The 12,684-nt window shown below is 40.1% G+C and overlaps 1 protein-coding gene across 9 annotated transcripts in view; it reads right to left on the bottom strand.

Moving 5' to 3' along the window:
- Positions 1-12,684, bottom strand: part of FRY (FRY microtubule binding protein) — a 566,260-nt gene that overhangs the window by 20,093 nt on the left and 533,483 nt on the right. For all 9 annotated transcript variants that reach the window (XM_072611868.1, XM_072611863.1, XM_072611870.1 and 6 more), the window contains 5 exons: positions 12,103-12,269; positions 9,008-9,197; positions 5,334-5,483; positions 4,307-4,405; positions 14-97 (listed from right to left, as the gene is read on the bottom strand). In XM_072611868.1, coding sequence (XP_072467969.1) covers positions 14-97; positions 4,307-4,405; positions 5,334-5,483; positions 9,008-9,197; positions 12,103-12,269 — 690 coding nt within the window. The remainder of the gene's footprint in view (positions 1-13; positions 98-4,306; positions 4,406-5,333; positions 5,484-9,007; positions 9,198-12,102; positions 12,270-12,684) is intronic.

The raw sequence follows: 12,684 nt of genomic DNA, 5'->3' as shown, positions 1-12,684 counted from the left end.
AATCCTTTATTACCTTTTCTTCTGAGTCTCCTGGCTGACAAGTAATTACCCCATCTCTTGAACCTCCGGCAAATGTTGCCTTGCAATTTGCAAGCCACTGTTTTCAGAAAAAAGACAGGCATCAGAAAGAAAAGGACACAGATAGGTTTAGTGATGACTTGATAATGTTTTAATGTCAATTCTTTTCAGCCTAAGATAAAATCTGTTCTGTCTCTAGTACATGGCATAATAAGCTTTTGCATTGGTGAATTTTTAGAAAACTCTCTTCTTTTAAACTGGGCTGAAACCATATTATCTCTCTCTGTATGGGTTCAATGATCATTTTAACTCTTGGTTTTAGCGCTGTTCAAATCTCAAGTCCTGTAAATATATTTCATAAGCCCCTGCCTAATGTAGGTATATACCTAGAATATTTAAGTTCTAAATTTATCTCTCAAATACTTTTTATAGCAAAACACATAAAGAAACAAATAAACTTTTAGAACATTGGTGTTCCAGAACAGGAGGACTAACCCTGTTATAAGCTATGTTAGATTAAGCTTTTAATTAAGTAGCTGTGTTTTAAGAGAACATGATTTGATTCATGATACGTTTGAATGTCATAAATTATGTTCTGAGTGGACAGGCACATTCTGCTTGTCTGTACAATATAGTAATCTCCAGAACGGTACTATTTTAATGATCTGACTTCTGCTATCTCAAGCATTTGGAAGAAAGGTGAATCTCAAAGTGTTCTTTTTTTAAGAGAAAAGAGGTAATTTCTTTCGGCTGTTAATACACTGTGAGCCTCTGACAATAACAAAAATTGCTAGGAGCGGTAGAGACAAACTGGAAACCCCTAATGTGACTAGTCACTTTGCTAAGCTAAAGTTTAAAAAGAAAAGCTTATGATGGCCTTAGACGTCAGCATGAAGGGGCATCAGTACATGAGAAAATGGTAAGGGAAAGAAACTGAGACAGGAGAAAAAAATCAAAGCAGAGAGAGGATCAGACAACACGATATACTGGAGAGAACACTGGGTGAGGAAGTCAGGAAGTTGGGATGTGATGCCGTGTGCCCTGGCTCATGTTAAGTTAACCTCTCTGGGATTCCACTTCCTCATCTATAAAATGACATGTCAGGTAAGGGGATCTCTAAGGTCTTTTTCAGCTCAGAACATGATGTCTTTATCAGATGCCAAGCTGAGCTCCGTTCAGCTCGCCTTACAGGATATCATTAGGAGTTTTCGGGATTAGATCTAGTTCTGACTCAAAAGTTCTGATTGGATCAAACAGGCAGGAAGACAGAGGAAAGGGTGGGCCAGGAGAGCCACATTTTGTAGTTTGGTTAAGTTTTTAAAGAGATGCTCATCTTCCATTTGGGGTGAGACTAGCTTAATTTGAAGAACAAATACAAACCAGCTGTCATTATTTGTCCTTAAAGCTCTCTGCTTGGTTACTTAATAATTAGCTGCTTAAGAACTAGTTAACAAAGTTAGATGCACTGTGACTAAGGACTTGATCTGGGTAAGAAAACTGTGGTCTGTCCTTTCAAGTCCTCTCAGAATCAGTTGCTTAAAAACAAAGGCAAAAATCTGCTGAAGTTAGGTCTGCCAAAGACAGGCGCCATCTAGGACAGCAAGCCCAGAAGGCTGCAGACAAAGTCATCAGCTCCTGTGATGGACATATAACCACAAAAACAATAATAATAATTTGTTGAGTTGTTTCAGGCATGTTTGACTATTCATGACCCCATTTTGGGATTTTCTTAGCAAAGATAACAGAGTGATTTGCCAATTTCCTTCTCCAGCTTATTTTACAGATGAAGAAACTGAGACAAACAGGGTTAAGTGACTAGCCACAGCTAGGCTGTCTGAGGCTGGCCACCTACCTGTCCTAATGATAACAGCTAATATTTACATAGCACCTACTGTGTGCCAGGCACTGTGCTAAACACTTTACAATGATCTCACTTTATCCTCACAACCATCTTGGGATGCAGGTGCTATAATTAGCCCCATTTTACCCATAAGGAAACTGAGATAGACAGGTTAAGTGACTTGCCCAAGGTCATACATCCAGTAAGTGTGAGAAATGATCATTAGTAATCAATATCTTGGGGAGATTCAGAGGCCCTCCCTTTTCTCTAAAAAGCTCCCTTTTGTGGAAGGACATTACTGATAATTAGATTGCACTGATGCTCCTTATCGTGGTCATATCCCACCCAAACTTGCAAAGAAATTAATCTAGAATGGGGAGGCCCATTGTATTCTTCTCAAGTTTGGATAGAGACAGAAACTTTTGTCTAGATAGCCCAAGGATGGGAGTGGTCTGGTACTGCTGGGGGTCTGAGTAGAGATAATTTTTATGTGTCAGCTCCATGGACCACCTACTATTTCAAAGGGTACAGAAACTGTCATGACTATCTTTGGTCTAAGAGAGATGGCCAAATGACCAACCTTTTATTAATAATCTGCTGGGCTTATTAATAAAATGATTTGAAACTATATCTCTCTAACCTTGGTAAACATCACCTAAGTATCTGAGGCCAGATTTGAACTAATGCCATAACCGACTACAGGCCCAGTGCTCTATCCACTCAGTCACTTAGCTGTGTTATATTCCATTATTAAGTAATGGAATGGTTTCTTCTTTATGATGCTTGATAAAATGGAGGCATCACAGTGTATGAAGATTGGGTCTTATAAAACAAATAAATTAGAAAACAATTTCTTTGCTTTACAAAAGGATCCATTACAGGGACCCTTTAAACAGTGAGAAACCCTACTGTGTTTAAAAATATGACAATTTACACAAAAATCTCACTTAAACACAATTTTTCAGAAATAGAACTATGTACCATTTCAATAAACTCAGTAAGAGAAGAAATACGAGGAAGAATTTAATAGTGCCTGAAAGTTACAAACACATGACTTCAAATCCCTGCAAAAAGATCTTCATCAATTGAGGGGATGACATCTCAAAAGAGATGCCTAGAGGCAGAGCCAAGCTGGCAGAGAAAAGGCAGGGACTCACCTGAGCTCTCCCAAATTCCTTTCCAAACAATTTAAAAATAATGCCTCAAAATAAATTCTGGAGCAACATAACCAATAACAGGACAGGGTAAAACAATTTTCTAGCCCACAACAATTTAGAAGGTTGTCAGGAAAGGTCTGCCTCATTAGGGTGAGAGAGGAGCACAGTCCAGCAGCACCTGGCAAGCCAGCAGTAGGCCTTAGGGTGGTGAGGTGGTGGGGTGTTACTGAATCCAAAGCTGCAGCTTCTGGAGCTCTCACCCCACAGATAGTAAGGAAGCCAGACAACTGGTCAGAAGGAGATTACAGGGGACCCTTTGCTTCTACTAGGTGCAGAACTCTGCTGCATTGCCCTTATGCACTTCCAGGTCACAGTGGCAAGGAGGAGCACTAGAACACTAGAACATGTGGCCTCAGGGAAGCAGGGTGGAAAACAGGGTGGAAAAGAGTGCTTGTGGTTGCTCATAGCCTGAAGCACAGGCCATGAGAGCAATGACTACATCTTTCCCTAGAGCATAACACCTAAGAAGAACTGGAAATGTACAGAACCCCAGAACTAGCTCTGAAAATAGCAGTATAGAAAAACCTGAATGAAGCTTGAGAGCAGAGCCCAACTTTAACATAAAGTTAGAAGTCAAGATACAGGCTGGAAAAATGAGAAAACAACAACAAAAAGAACCTGACCATAGGAAGTTACTATGGTAACAGAGAAGATTAAAAAAAGCAAACTCAGAAGACAATAAAGTCAAAACAGCTACATTCGAAGCCTCAAAGGAAAATGTGAATTGGTCTTAGGCCCAAAAAGAATTCCTGGAAGAACTTAAAAAGGATTTTAAAACTCAAAAGAGATTCCCACTTTTTTCCTGGCTTCTTGATAGAGTCATTACAGAGTCAAGAACACTACCTGATATGTTTTTTTCCTAAAAATGTCACTAACATAAATGAACCCAGCATCATTTTGCTCCTGATCTTAAATTCACGTTCTAATCTCTATAAAGGGAAGGAGTCATTATCATCTCTACCCCACAAGGAGATAGGGAGAGGCCTTAAGATTCTGATGATGCCTCACAACTCACACTTAAAGAAGGAGAGTTGCAAGGGTCTTTGAAGTCATCTTCTTCAGTAGGCCTAGAGAAGAAGCCCAAGTAGGTCCAAGGTCCTTCTGGTAAAAAGCAATGGAGCTGGGCTTTGAATCCAGATACTGGGAACCTCCCCCAATCCAAATATTCTTTTTGCTGCTTATTGGCCACACTTAGCATTAACTAATCTAAGAGCAAAGAAACATGGCTTACTGAGAGAGTGGCTTCTTTTCTGTTGTTGTAGGTATCCAGATATTCTTGCAGTTCTAGAACGCTGAACTTCAGCTTATCAAGAAGTCCACAGGATAGGAGCTAAAGACACAGGAAGAAATTTTACAACAATAAAATTAGTTATATAAAGGCATGACTGCTCAAATTGAGAAGAAACTATTCAGAAATATTGCTAATATAGGAATATACATATACTGTATATATATATAACCAGGGTACATGTGTACATATTTGATTGTGTATATATGTATTTATGTGTGTGGGCAGCTAGGTGTTATAGTGGATAGATTTCAGGCCTAGAGTCAGGAAGACTTATCTTTATGAGTTCAAATCTGGCTTCTTACATGACTGAACAACATATATGTGTGTATATGTACACATGCACACACTAATGTACATATTTATAAGTTACATTTAAGGTTTACAGCATTTAAAGAGTGGGGTGAGGTGGTAGGTAGTATAAGTATGTTTAGTTTCACCTTACAGACAGGGAAACTGAGGCTCAGAGAGTCTAGGATCTTAGATTAATAAATGTCAGGGTCAGGATTCAAACCCAGGGCCTCCTGGCTTTAATCCTGTTTTCTTTCCATATCTTCTCCAGTAGTTTTCAATGCTATCCTGTTATTAGTTGTTGCCACTGTTCAGTTGTTTCAGTTATGTCTGTCTCTTTGTGCTCTCATTTGTGATTTTCTCTTGGAGTGGTTTGTTATTTCTTTCTCCAGCTCATTTTACAGAGGAGGAAACTGAGGTAAAGAGGGTTAAGTGACATGCCTAGGACCACACAGCTAATCAGTATCAGGAAGACCTGAGGTTGGATTTAAATTCAGGTCTTTCTGACTCCAGGCCCAGTGTACCACCTGGTTGCTGCCAAGCCACAGAGCCTTTAACTCTAGGATGTAGCTGAGTGCATTGCACGTAGTAAGCACTTAATGAAAGTTTGTTGATTGACTGCCTGACTGTTTAAACTGGGCATTCCATTCCCTGTTAATCCAGGATGGAGGATACTCACTGTCTCAGCATCCACAAAAAGTGTTGGGCATTCAGAGCAGGAGGTCAGCATTTGGGAAGAACTAACAAATTTGGAGCCAATTCCCCGAAGGTTGTCCCCAAGGTAACTGGCTGCGTCACAAGTCAGGAAGCAGAACCTTTTCTGAATGTTCTGAAAAACACATGCAAATCCCCCATCCCCCAATTCATTGGCATCTTTCTCACATGGAGTTGAGTTGTCTGCATTCCCCCAAACTATTTTTCTTTTTCTTTCTTTAAACAATGAAAACAAGTGTGAAACAAGTTCTCTCCCCTTGAGGGGAAGCAAATGTTTGTTTAAAAAGTCTCCTAAATAATAATCTTCTGAGGCCACGCTGGAGCTGAAGAGATTGAAACTATTTTGTCTTTTATTGTATGAGTGGGTTCCTGGAATCACACACACATTCAGGGAAGAAGGCATCTATTCCTGCAAATTCCTCCTGGTTGGATAGCACACTGCTATTTCTTGTATCCTCTCTGCCACCACTAAAGTGGCATTTGGGGGGGGGGGGTGTGTGCATGGATCTTCAGGACCTACAGAACCCAGGTTTCCTCATTTAGTTTATAACTGCCATCCCTATATGACACAACTCATTCAGTTCTTTCAGCTATAAGGAACTGTCTATGTTTGAGGGCTTCCTGAGACCAGATTGGTAGGACAACAATGCAACAAATTTATAAAGGAAAAACAATTAAAAATATATGTAGTATGGTGCTTCTAAAATTACAAGCAGTGCTACCAGGGTCTTCTGTCTTTTTTTTTTTTAAATCAAAATTCCCCTTTAATTAAATACAGGTCTACACACCTAGCCATGAGATGTTCAGACTTATTAGAAAATAAATAGGAAGATGGTAAATAGATACTATCAGGCAATGCAGAGGATTAATTATAAGTAAACTCAACATGAGGTGTCTGCACATATTTTATCATCTGCATTTGCTACACAATATGTTTCTGTTATTACTAGGTAATATTTGGTAGAAATGGATACAAAGTAAACACAAGCCTTTTTTCTATTCATGAAGCTGAAGAAAATGAACTTAAACCATTTTATTATGGAAGAGAACAATGTCTAAGAGATGAGGAAAATTCAGAAGGCAAAGCTAGAATTTGATCTATTGAAAAAAGCCAAGTTGATGGCCCATGCTGAGAAGCATACTCCTCGTAGTTGTCCCCCAGGACAGACAAAAACCAAGTAAAACTTCCCTTTCCTGCTCAGCTTAGGAAGGGTCTTTTTTCTTTTAATGACAGTATTCTCTCCACCTAGTTCAGTAATAGCCAAGGCCAGGGCAGCAAGTATTATCCATACAGGAAAAAGGTTAATGGTTAAATAAGTCTGCTACATCAGGGTTGAGGGAGGGATAACTGGGAAAGTATTTGGTCAGATCAGTTTTGAAATGTGAACCAATGCCTTGGTAAATAAGCACCAGATGGCTGGATAGGACACAGGTGGGAAAAATAGGGACTTTAATGGAGGAGACAAGTCAGGTGGGCTGAAGAAGGCTGTATGCAGGAACTAAGGCTGGGTGGATAACTATGTAGTTGAAAACATCTTCAGAAGGTCACTTTAGCAACAGATTAACTTTGAGGCAAGGGCTGGGCCTACACCAGAATCAAGAGTCTGGATTTTTCCCCAAAGGGTAAACTTTCATGTCAGAGATTTGCTATCTAATGTCATCTTTTAAGAGTGGTTTTGTTGTTTAGTCATGTCCAACTCTCTGTGGCCCCATTTAGAGTTTTCTTGGCAAAGATATTGGAATGGTTTGCCATTTCCTTCTCCAGCTTAATTTATAGATGAAGAAACTGAGGCAAACAGGGTTAAATGACTTGCCCAGAGTCACACAGGTAGTAAGTGTGTGAGGCTGGACTTGAATTCATGGAGATTAGTTTTCTGGATTTCCAGCCCACTGCTCTATCACGGTACCACCTAACAGTGCTTAGTTTTCCAGAAAACTCTGCCTCAGAAATGATGGATGTGGGTGCACCACCTCACCCATATGAGACCTAGTTACATCTCTGGGGCAATAATGTTGTCTTCTACAACCCTGAAATTCTTTGTGTTTTATAAAGTATAGCCCTGTGATATCCCTAGGGCAGACTCAGTGCTTTGTGCAGGGCCTGGAGAGAGTCAATGTCTTTCGGGTCCTCCAGCTCCCCACATTCTTTTGCTGAGTGGGATGTATAGTGGAATATCTGCTAATACCCCTGGCTTCTGGTTTCAGCTGGGGGCTGGGTGCTAGGCACTTGCCCTAATGGGGTGAATGTGAGCAAGGTTAGGACAGAAGGTACTATGAATGGTTAGGGAGGGATGAGGATGGTCAATCTGGTACACAAGTGTTGAGACTGACAATTCAAACCAGGGCAGGGTAAGATTTGGGAGTCTATAACCAGGAAATGTGAGCCAAGAATGGTGAAAGGGGGGGCAAGCACAGGCCAGAGGCTGAGATGGAATGCAGGGAGGAAAGTAGGCAAGTACTCTTTATCAGAATAGACAAACCAGGTCAGACAATGGACAATGGGAGACCATAACCAATGGTGTAACAGAAAATTTAAAGTTAGGTTGGATGGCCAATGCGTTGATTTGTTTTGTTTGAGTACATTTATTTGTTAAAAGGGAGGGCTTGGGATGGAGTGAAGTACATTACTGGGCAGGAAGAAAAATGACACAACATAGAAAAGAGTATCAATAGAACATTTAAAATAGAAGAAAACAAGAAAGTTCAGACGGGGACACAAACAAAGGGTAATTTTATGACTACCATGTTAAATATAACACCCCTTTAGACACAATGTAAAAAGTTCACAATTCTGCATGCAATCCGGTGTACTGGAATGTTCATGTTTGCTGATGATCATTAGGTTCCTAGTAAAAAAAGAAATTATGAAAAAAGGAAAGAGAGGATTAGGTGAAGATCAAAGATATACGTGTGTGAGTGTGTGCGAGAGACAGAGGCAGAGAGAAACAGGGAAAGAGAGAGAAAGAGAGAGACACAAACACACAGACAGAGAGAGGAGACAGAGGGAGAGGAAGAGAGGCATCCAGAGAGAGTGATCTTCAGTAGTACTGCTCTCAGGGTGAGTGTCCCTGCACTTTGGTGCGGTCTTGAAAAATTGCTGGGGTGGGAGAGGGTAGCAAGTCATGTTTGAAAGGGCTATCCAGAGAGGAGTTATGGAGAATGGCCTTCATTAGCTCAGTTGACAGAGCCACTATGAATGGGAGTAGGCCATGTTTGTAACCACCACTGGCATGTCTAAAGAGTAGATGGGAGGCAAAGGCACAAAGAAATGGGTGAAATAAAAGGAGGTGATGAGTTGAAGAGACATGGGAGAAACGAAAAGGAGAACCAGAGATCAAAGAAAGCAGTTTTGGGGAAGTAAGGGTATGGGAATGAGGGGCAGATGGTGCCACTCAGTAGCAGCTGTACCCATCTGACTCTTCTTGATGGAGATGACAGCTTTAGAAGAGGCCAGAATGGCTAGAGAAAGATATAATAAGCATTTCTGACCAGTCTTCCAAGGGAAGTTTCTGTTCTGGAGTAAAGAATAATGGAAAAGAAGGTTTAGGGCTGACAAATTAAAGGGAAGGCTATACTTTTGAACTTGCTCACATGAGTCTAAAGCTACAGTAACCTTGATGCCTTCATCCAAAGACTTACCTTAAACAGGGAGGAGAACACATGAAACGTGTACACGGCACAGGAGCCGTCTGAGTCACCCATGAGCTGGTTGATATGACTACGCCAGGCTTCTTCTGCATCATCACAAGCAGCTGGTTGAAAAGCAGCCAGAATGGCAGAGAAGAAGGGTGAAGGTGGTGGAGAGATGCCCCTGTCTCCATCTCCATAGCTGGAAGAGAGGAAACAAGACTTGCCAACCTCGCCAAGCCATGCTTTGTACAAAACTGTACAAATCCTCAGAAGCTCTAAACTGACCAATAAAATGAAATAGACCATTTCTTCCCATTAGTTCTCTCCAAGGCTCTTTTCAGTATTGGCTCTTCATTTTCTTATCTCTCTAGCGCTCTTTTATAGTTCTAGATAAAAAGAAGAAAAGAATGGGGGCAGCTAAGTGGGTCAGTGGATAGAGTGTCAAGCCTGGAGACAAGAAGACCTGATTCAGACATGTACTAGCTGTGTGACCCTGGCCAAGTCACATAACTTTTGCTTGCCTCTGTTTCCTCATTTGCAAAATGAGCTGGAGAAGGAAATGGCAAACCATTCCAGTATCTTTGCCAAGAAGACCCCAAATGGTGTCACAAAGAGTCAGACATGACTGAAATGACAAAATAACAATTAAAAAATAGAACCCTTGAATTCTACATATCCTCTCTAATCTTTCAGAAATGCTTTATTCTTCTAAGTTTTCAATATGGTCTCTACCTAGATTAAGAGATATTTCATCTTTTATTTTCTGTCTTTGAATATTAATTTCTGTACTTTAGGACTATTTACTCCCCAGTTTTCATCAAATTTATTTCATTTTTTCCTCTATCAAGGAAAGGAAAGCATAGGATATAGCACATATTCAAGGTAGCATGGGGCCATAGCACAATAGACTTGCATTCCAGAAGACCTGAGTTAAAATCCTGTCTCGGATATTAATGGTGTGACCCTGAGTGGGTCAATTAATTTCTACATGACTCTTTTCTCTCATATGTAAAATAAAAGGGCTGGACTTGATAACCTCTAAGGTCTTTGCTAGTTTAAATCTATGTTTTTATGACTCTATGATCTTTTGATGTTCCTCAAGCCTCCAAAATTTCACCTATGATAAGCCTTTTAAAAGAGGAAGAAGACAGGAAAGGAGAAAGGATATTGAATGCATACATCTACATATAGATAAGATAAGGATAGATAAGGGGCTGAGGAAAGAAGGGAGAGAAAGTGATAGATCAGTGTATGTCATTAATGTCATCTGTGTCTTCTCTAACATTCTACTTCTTTTGCATATTACCCACTGATTCTTCCTTCTCTCCCTATAAGAGGATCTTTTCTTAAAAATAATAAGGTTTTTGATGCCTTTTCCCCATCACTGATATTTCTGAATAATCCTTTCTAATCACAGAGTATCGTAAAAACAAATGGAAACATCGACAACATTTGATGATATCTGCCTTTTTCTATACAATTTTTTTTGGGGGGAGGAAGTTGGGGTTAAATGACTTGCTCGGGGTCACACAGCTAGTGTCAAGTGTTTGAGGCCAAATTTGAACTCCAATCCTCCTGACTCCAAGGCCAGTGCTCTAACTACTGTGCCACCTAGCTGCCCCCTTATCCTATACTGTTTATCCATTACCTCTCTATGGATTGAGGGTGATAGATTGAAGCTCTGATCCATCAATCTTAACAGAGGGTTTTTTTTCATAATAGTATCTAAAAGTTTCTGCTCACTTTTTAGACCTTTAATAGTGGGTGGATTCAGGAGTTCTTGGTGTCTTTAGCATTTTCAAGACCACTTCATGGGTTCATCACAAGGATCCTGTCTTTGTCCTTTCCTAATCTTCCTTTACCAATGCTCCCAGGCCAAATGAAACAAATCTTTGAATTTTAGCCACCATGCTGAAAGTAGCCACTTAAAGGAACTTAAAACATCTTTCAGTTTATGAAAACCCTTTTATTTCCAGGCTTGCCATCTGTTTATTATATTTAAGTCTTTTAAAACCTACACAAATTTAACCACACACATCTTTCTTGCTTTTTTGGTGGTAAGTCCTTTGTTTTGATGAGTTCTTTTGCTAATTTCTCTTTCTGCTTTCACAAAGCTCAGGAAACCTGCACAGCATGAGGCGGGGTGGCTGTAACCCAAATGATGCTCTGTCCTGAGAACAGCAGGTCAAATGGTCAAATAGGCCCCTCTGTTAAGGGGGGGCAACAGACTTGAAGAGGCATTATCCCTCTGCACTTAGCTGAAACTATGTCAAATGCTATAGTTTGCTAGGATTCTCACTTTTCTCACTTAGCTTGTACCTGTTTGCTTACCTGTTTGTATCCCACAATTCAACAGTGTCTAACCTCAAGAAGCTTACTTTACACTCTGATAGAAGGAAACAACTATATACAAATAAGGAAATATTTTGTATATGCCTTGAAGCTGCAAGTGGAACATAAAACTAACACCTGGAGGCATGAGCGACGGCTTCATGTATCTGAGGTCGTATCTGAGACGTACTTTGAAGGAACTTAGGGATCCTCTGAAGTGGAGATAAGGACAGAGGGCAAAAGTATTGAAGAGGGAGAGAGAATGTCATTTGTAATGAAGAGCCAGTAAATGTCAATTCCTTGAGGGCAGGATTATTTTTTTGGTTACTTCTGGCAAGAAGTCAGATACCTCTTGGAGAGGTAACCCCTGGAACCCTTGAAAAAACAGATGTAATGACCTGAGTTCAAATTGACCTAGTTACTAGTTTTATGACCCTGGGCAAGTCACTTTAACATCTGTCTGCCTCGTTTCCTCATCAGTAAGATAGGATATCTATAATATCTACCTCCCAGGGTTGTTGTAAGGATCAAATGAAGAATATTTGTAAAGCATTAGGTTTCACATTTTAAAATACTTCATTTAACTATTTTGGACTATCCAGCTTAATACTGAACCTTATTCACAGTTGGTGCTTAATAAATATCTTGCTGAATTTGCAGATTTTGAGCTGTTAAAACAGTTAAGAAGCTTCTTAGTTATACATGGGCTAAAATAAAGTTATAAAATAGCACCACTCAGTGCCGTATGAGGAATTTTTTTTTTTTTTTTTTACCTTGCAAGAGTGAACTGGTCCAATGCTCGGTCCCCTTTTTCTTCAGCTTCAGTCATGTCTAGGCTGAAGCTGTCACTGCACTCAAATGTTGCTGGGAGTTCATTGATAGAACCAGAAAGGTCATCTTCGTGGACTGTGGTGTCTTCCTCTTCATTGACACCTTCAGCCTGAAAGGACAAATGGAGAAGAAAAAACAAATATGTTACAACTGTAAGGAAACTTGCTAACAGGAAAATCTGTTAGAGAAAAGAAAAATGACAAAAAAAGAGAGGGGGAAATCTTTAAAATGATAGGTAACGAGGGCATTAATTTACCAAAAAAATCCATCTTCTAGCTCATGACTTTGTCATTTTCCAAATATCTCTATTAAACACTGGTTACTCTTTCTCCAGTCTTCCTTATTTTGCCTTATAGAATCATGATGTGAGAAGCTGGACAGGTCCTTAGAGATACCCTTGTCTGATGCCCCCATTTTAGATATGAGGAAATGGGGCCCCAAGAGGTAAAGGTCATAGTAGTCTCATTGGCAAAGCCCTGGACAAGGACCCACACCCTCTGACTCTCAAAGTCAGCTTCAAACCT

Source organism: Notamacropus eugenii, chromosome 5 (genome assembly GCF_028372415.1).
Source record: "Notamacropus eugenii isolate mMacEug1 chromosome 5, mMacEug1.pri_v2, whole genome shotgun sequence".
Lineage (NCBI taxonomy): Eukaryota > Metazoa > Chordata > Mammalia > Diprotodontia > Macropodidae > Notamacropus > Notamacropus eugenii.
Note: the sequence above shows the minus strand (reverse complement) of the source record. Positions and strands in the feature narration are given on the sequence as shown.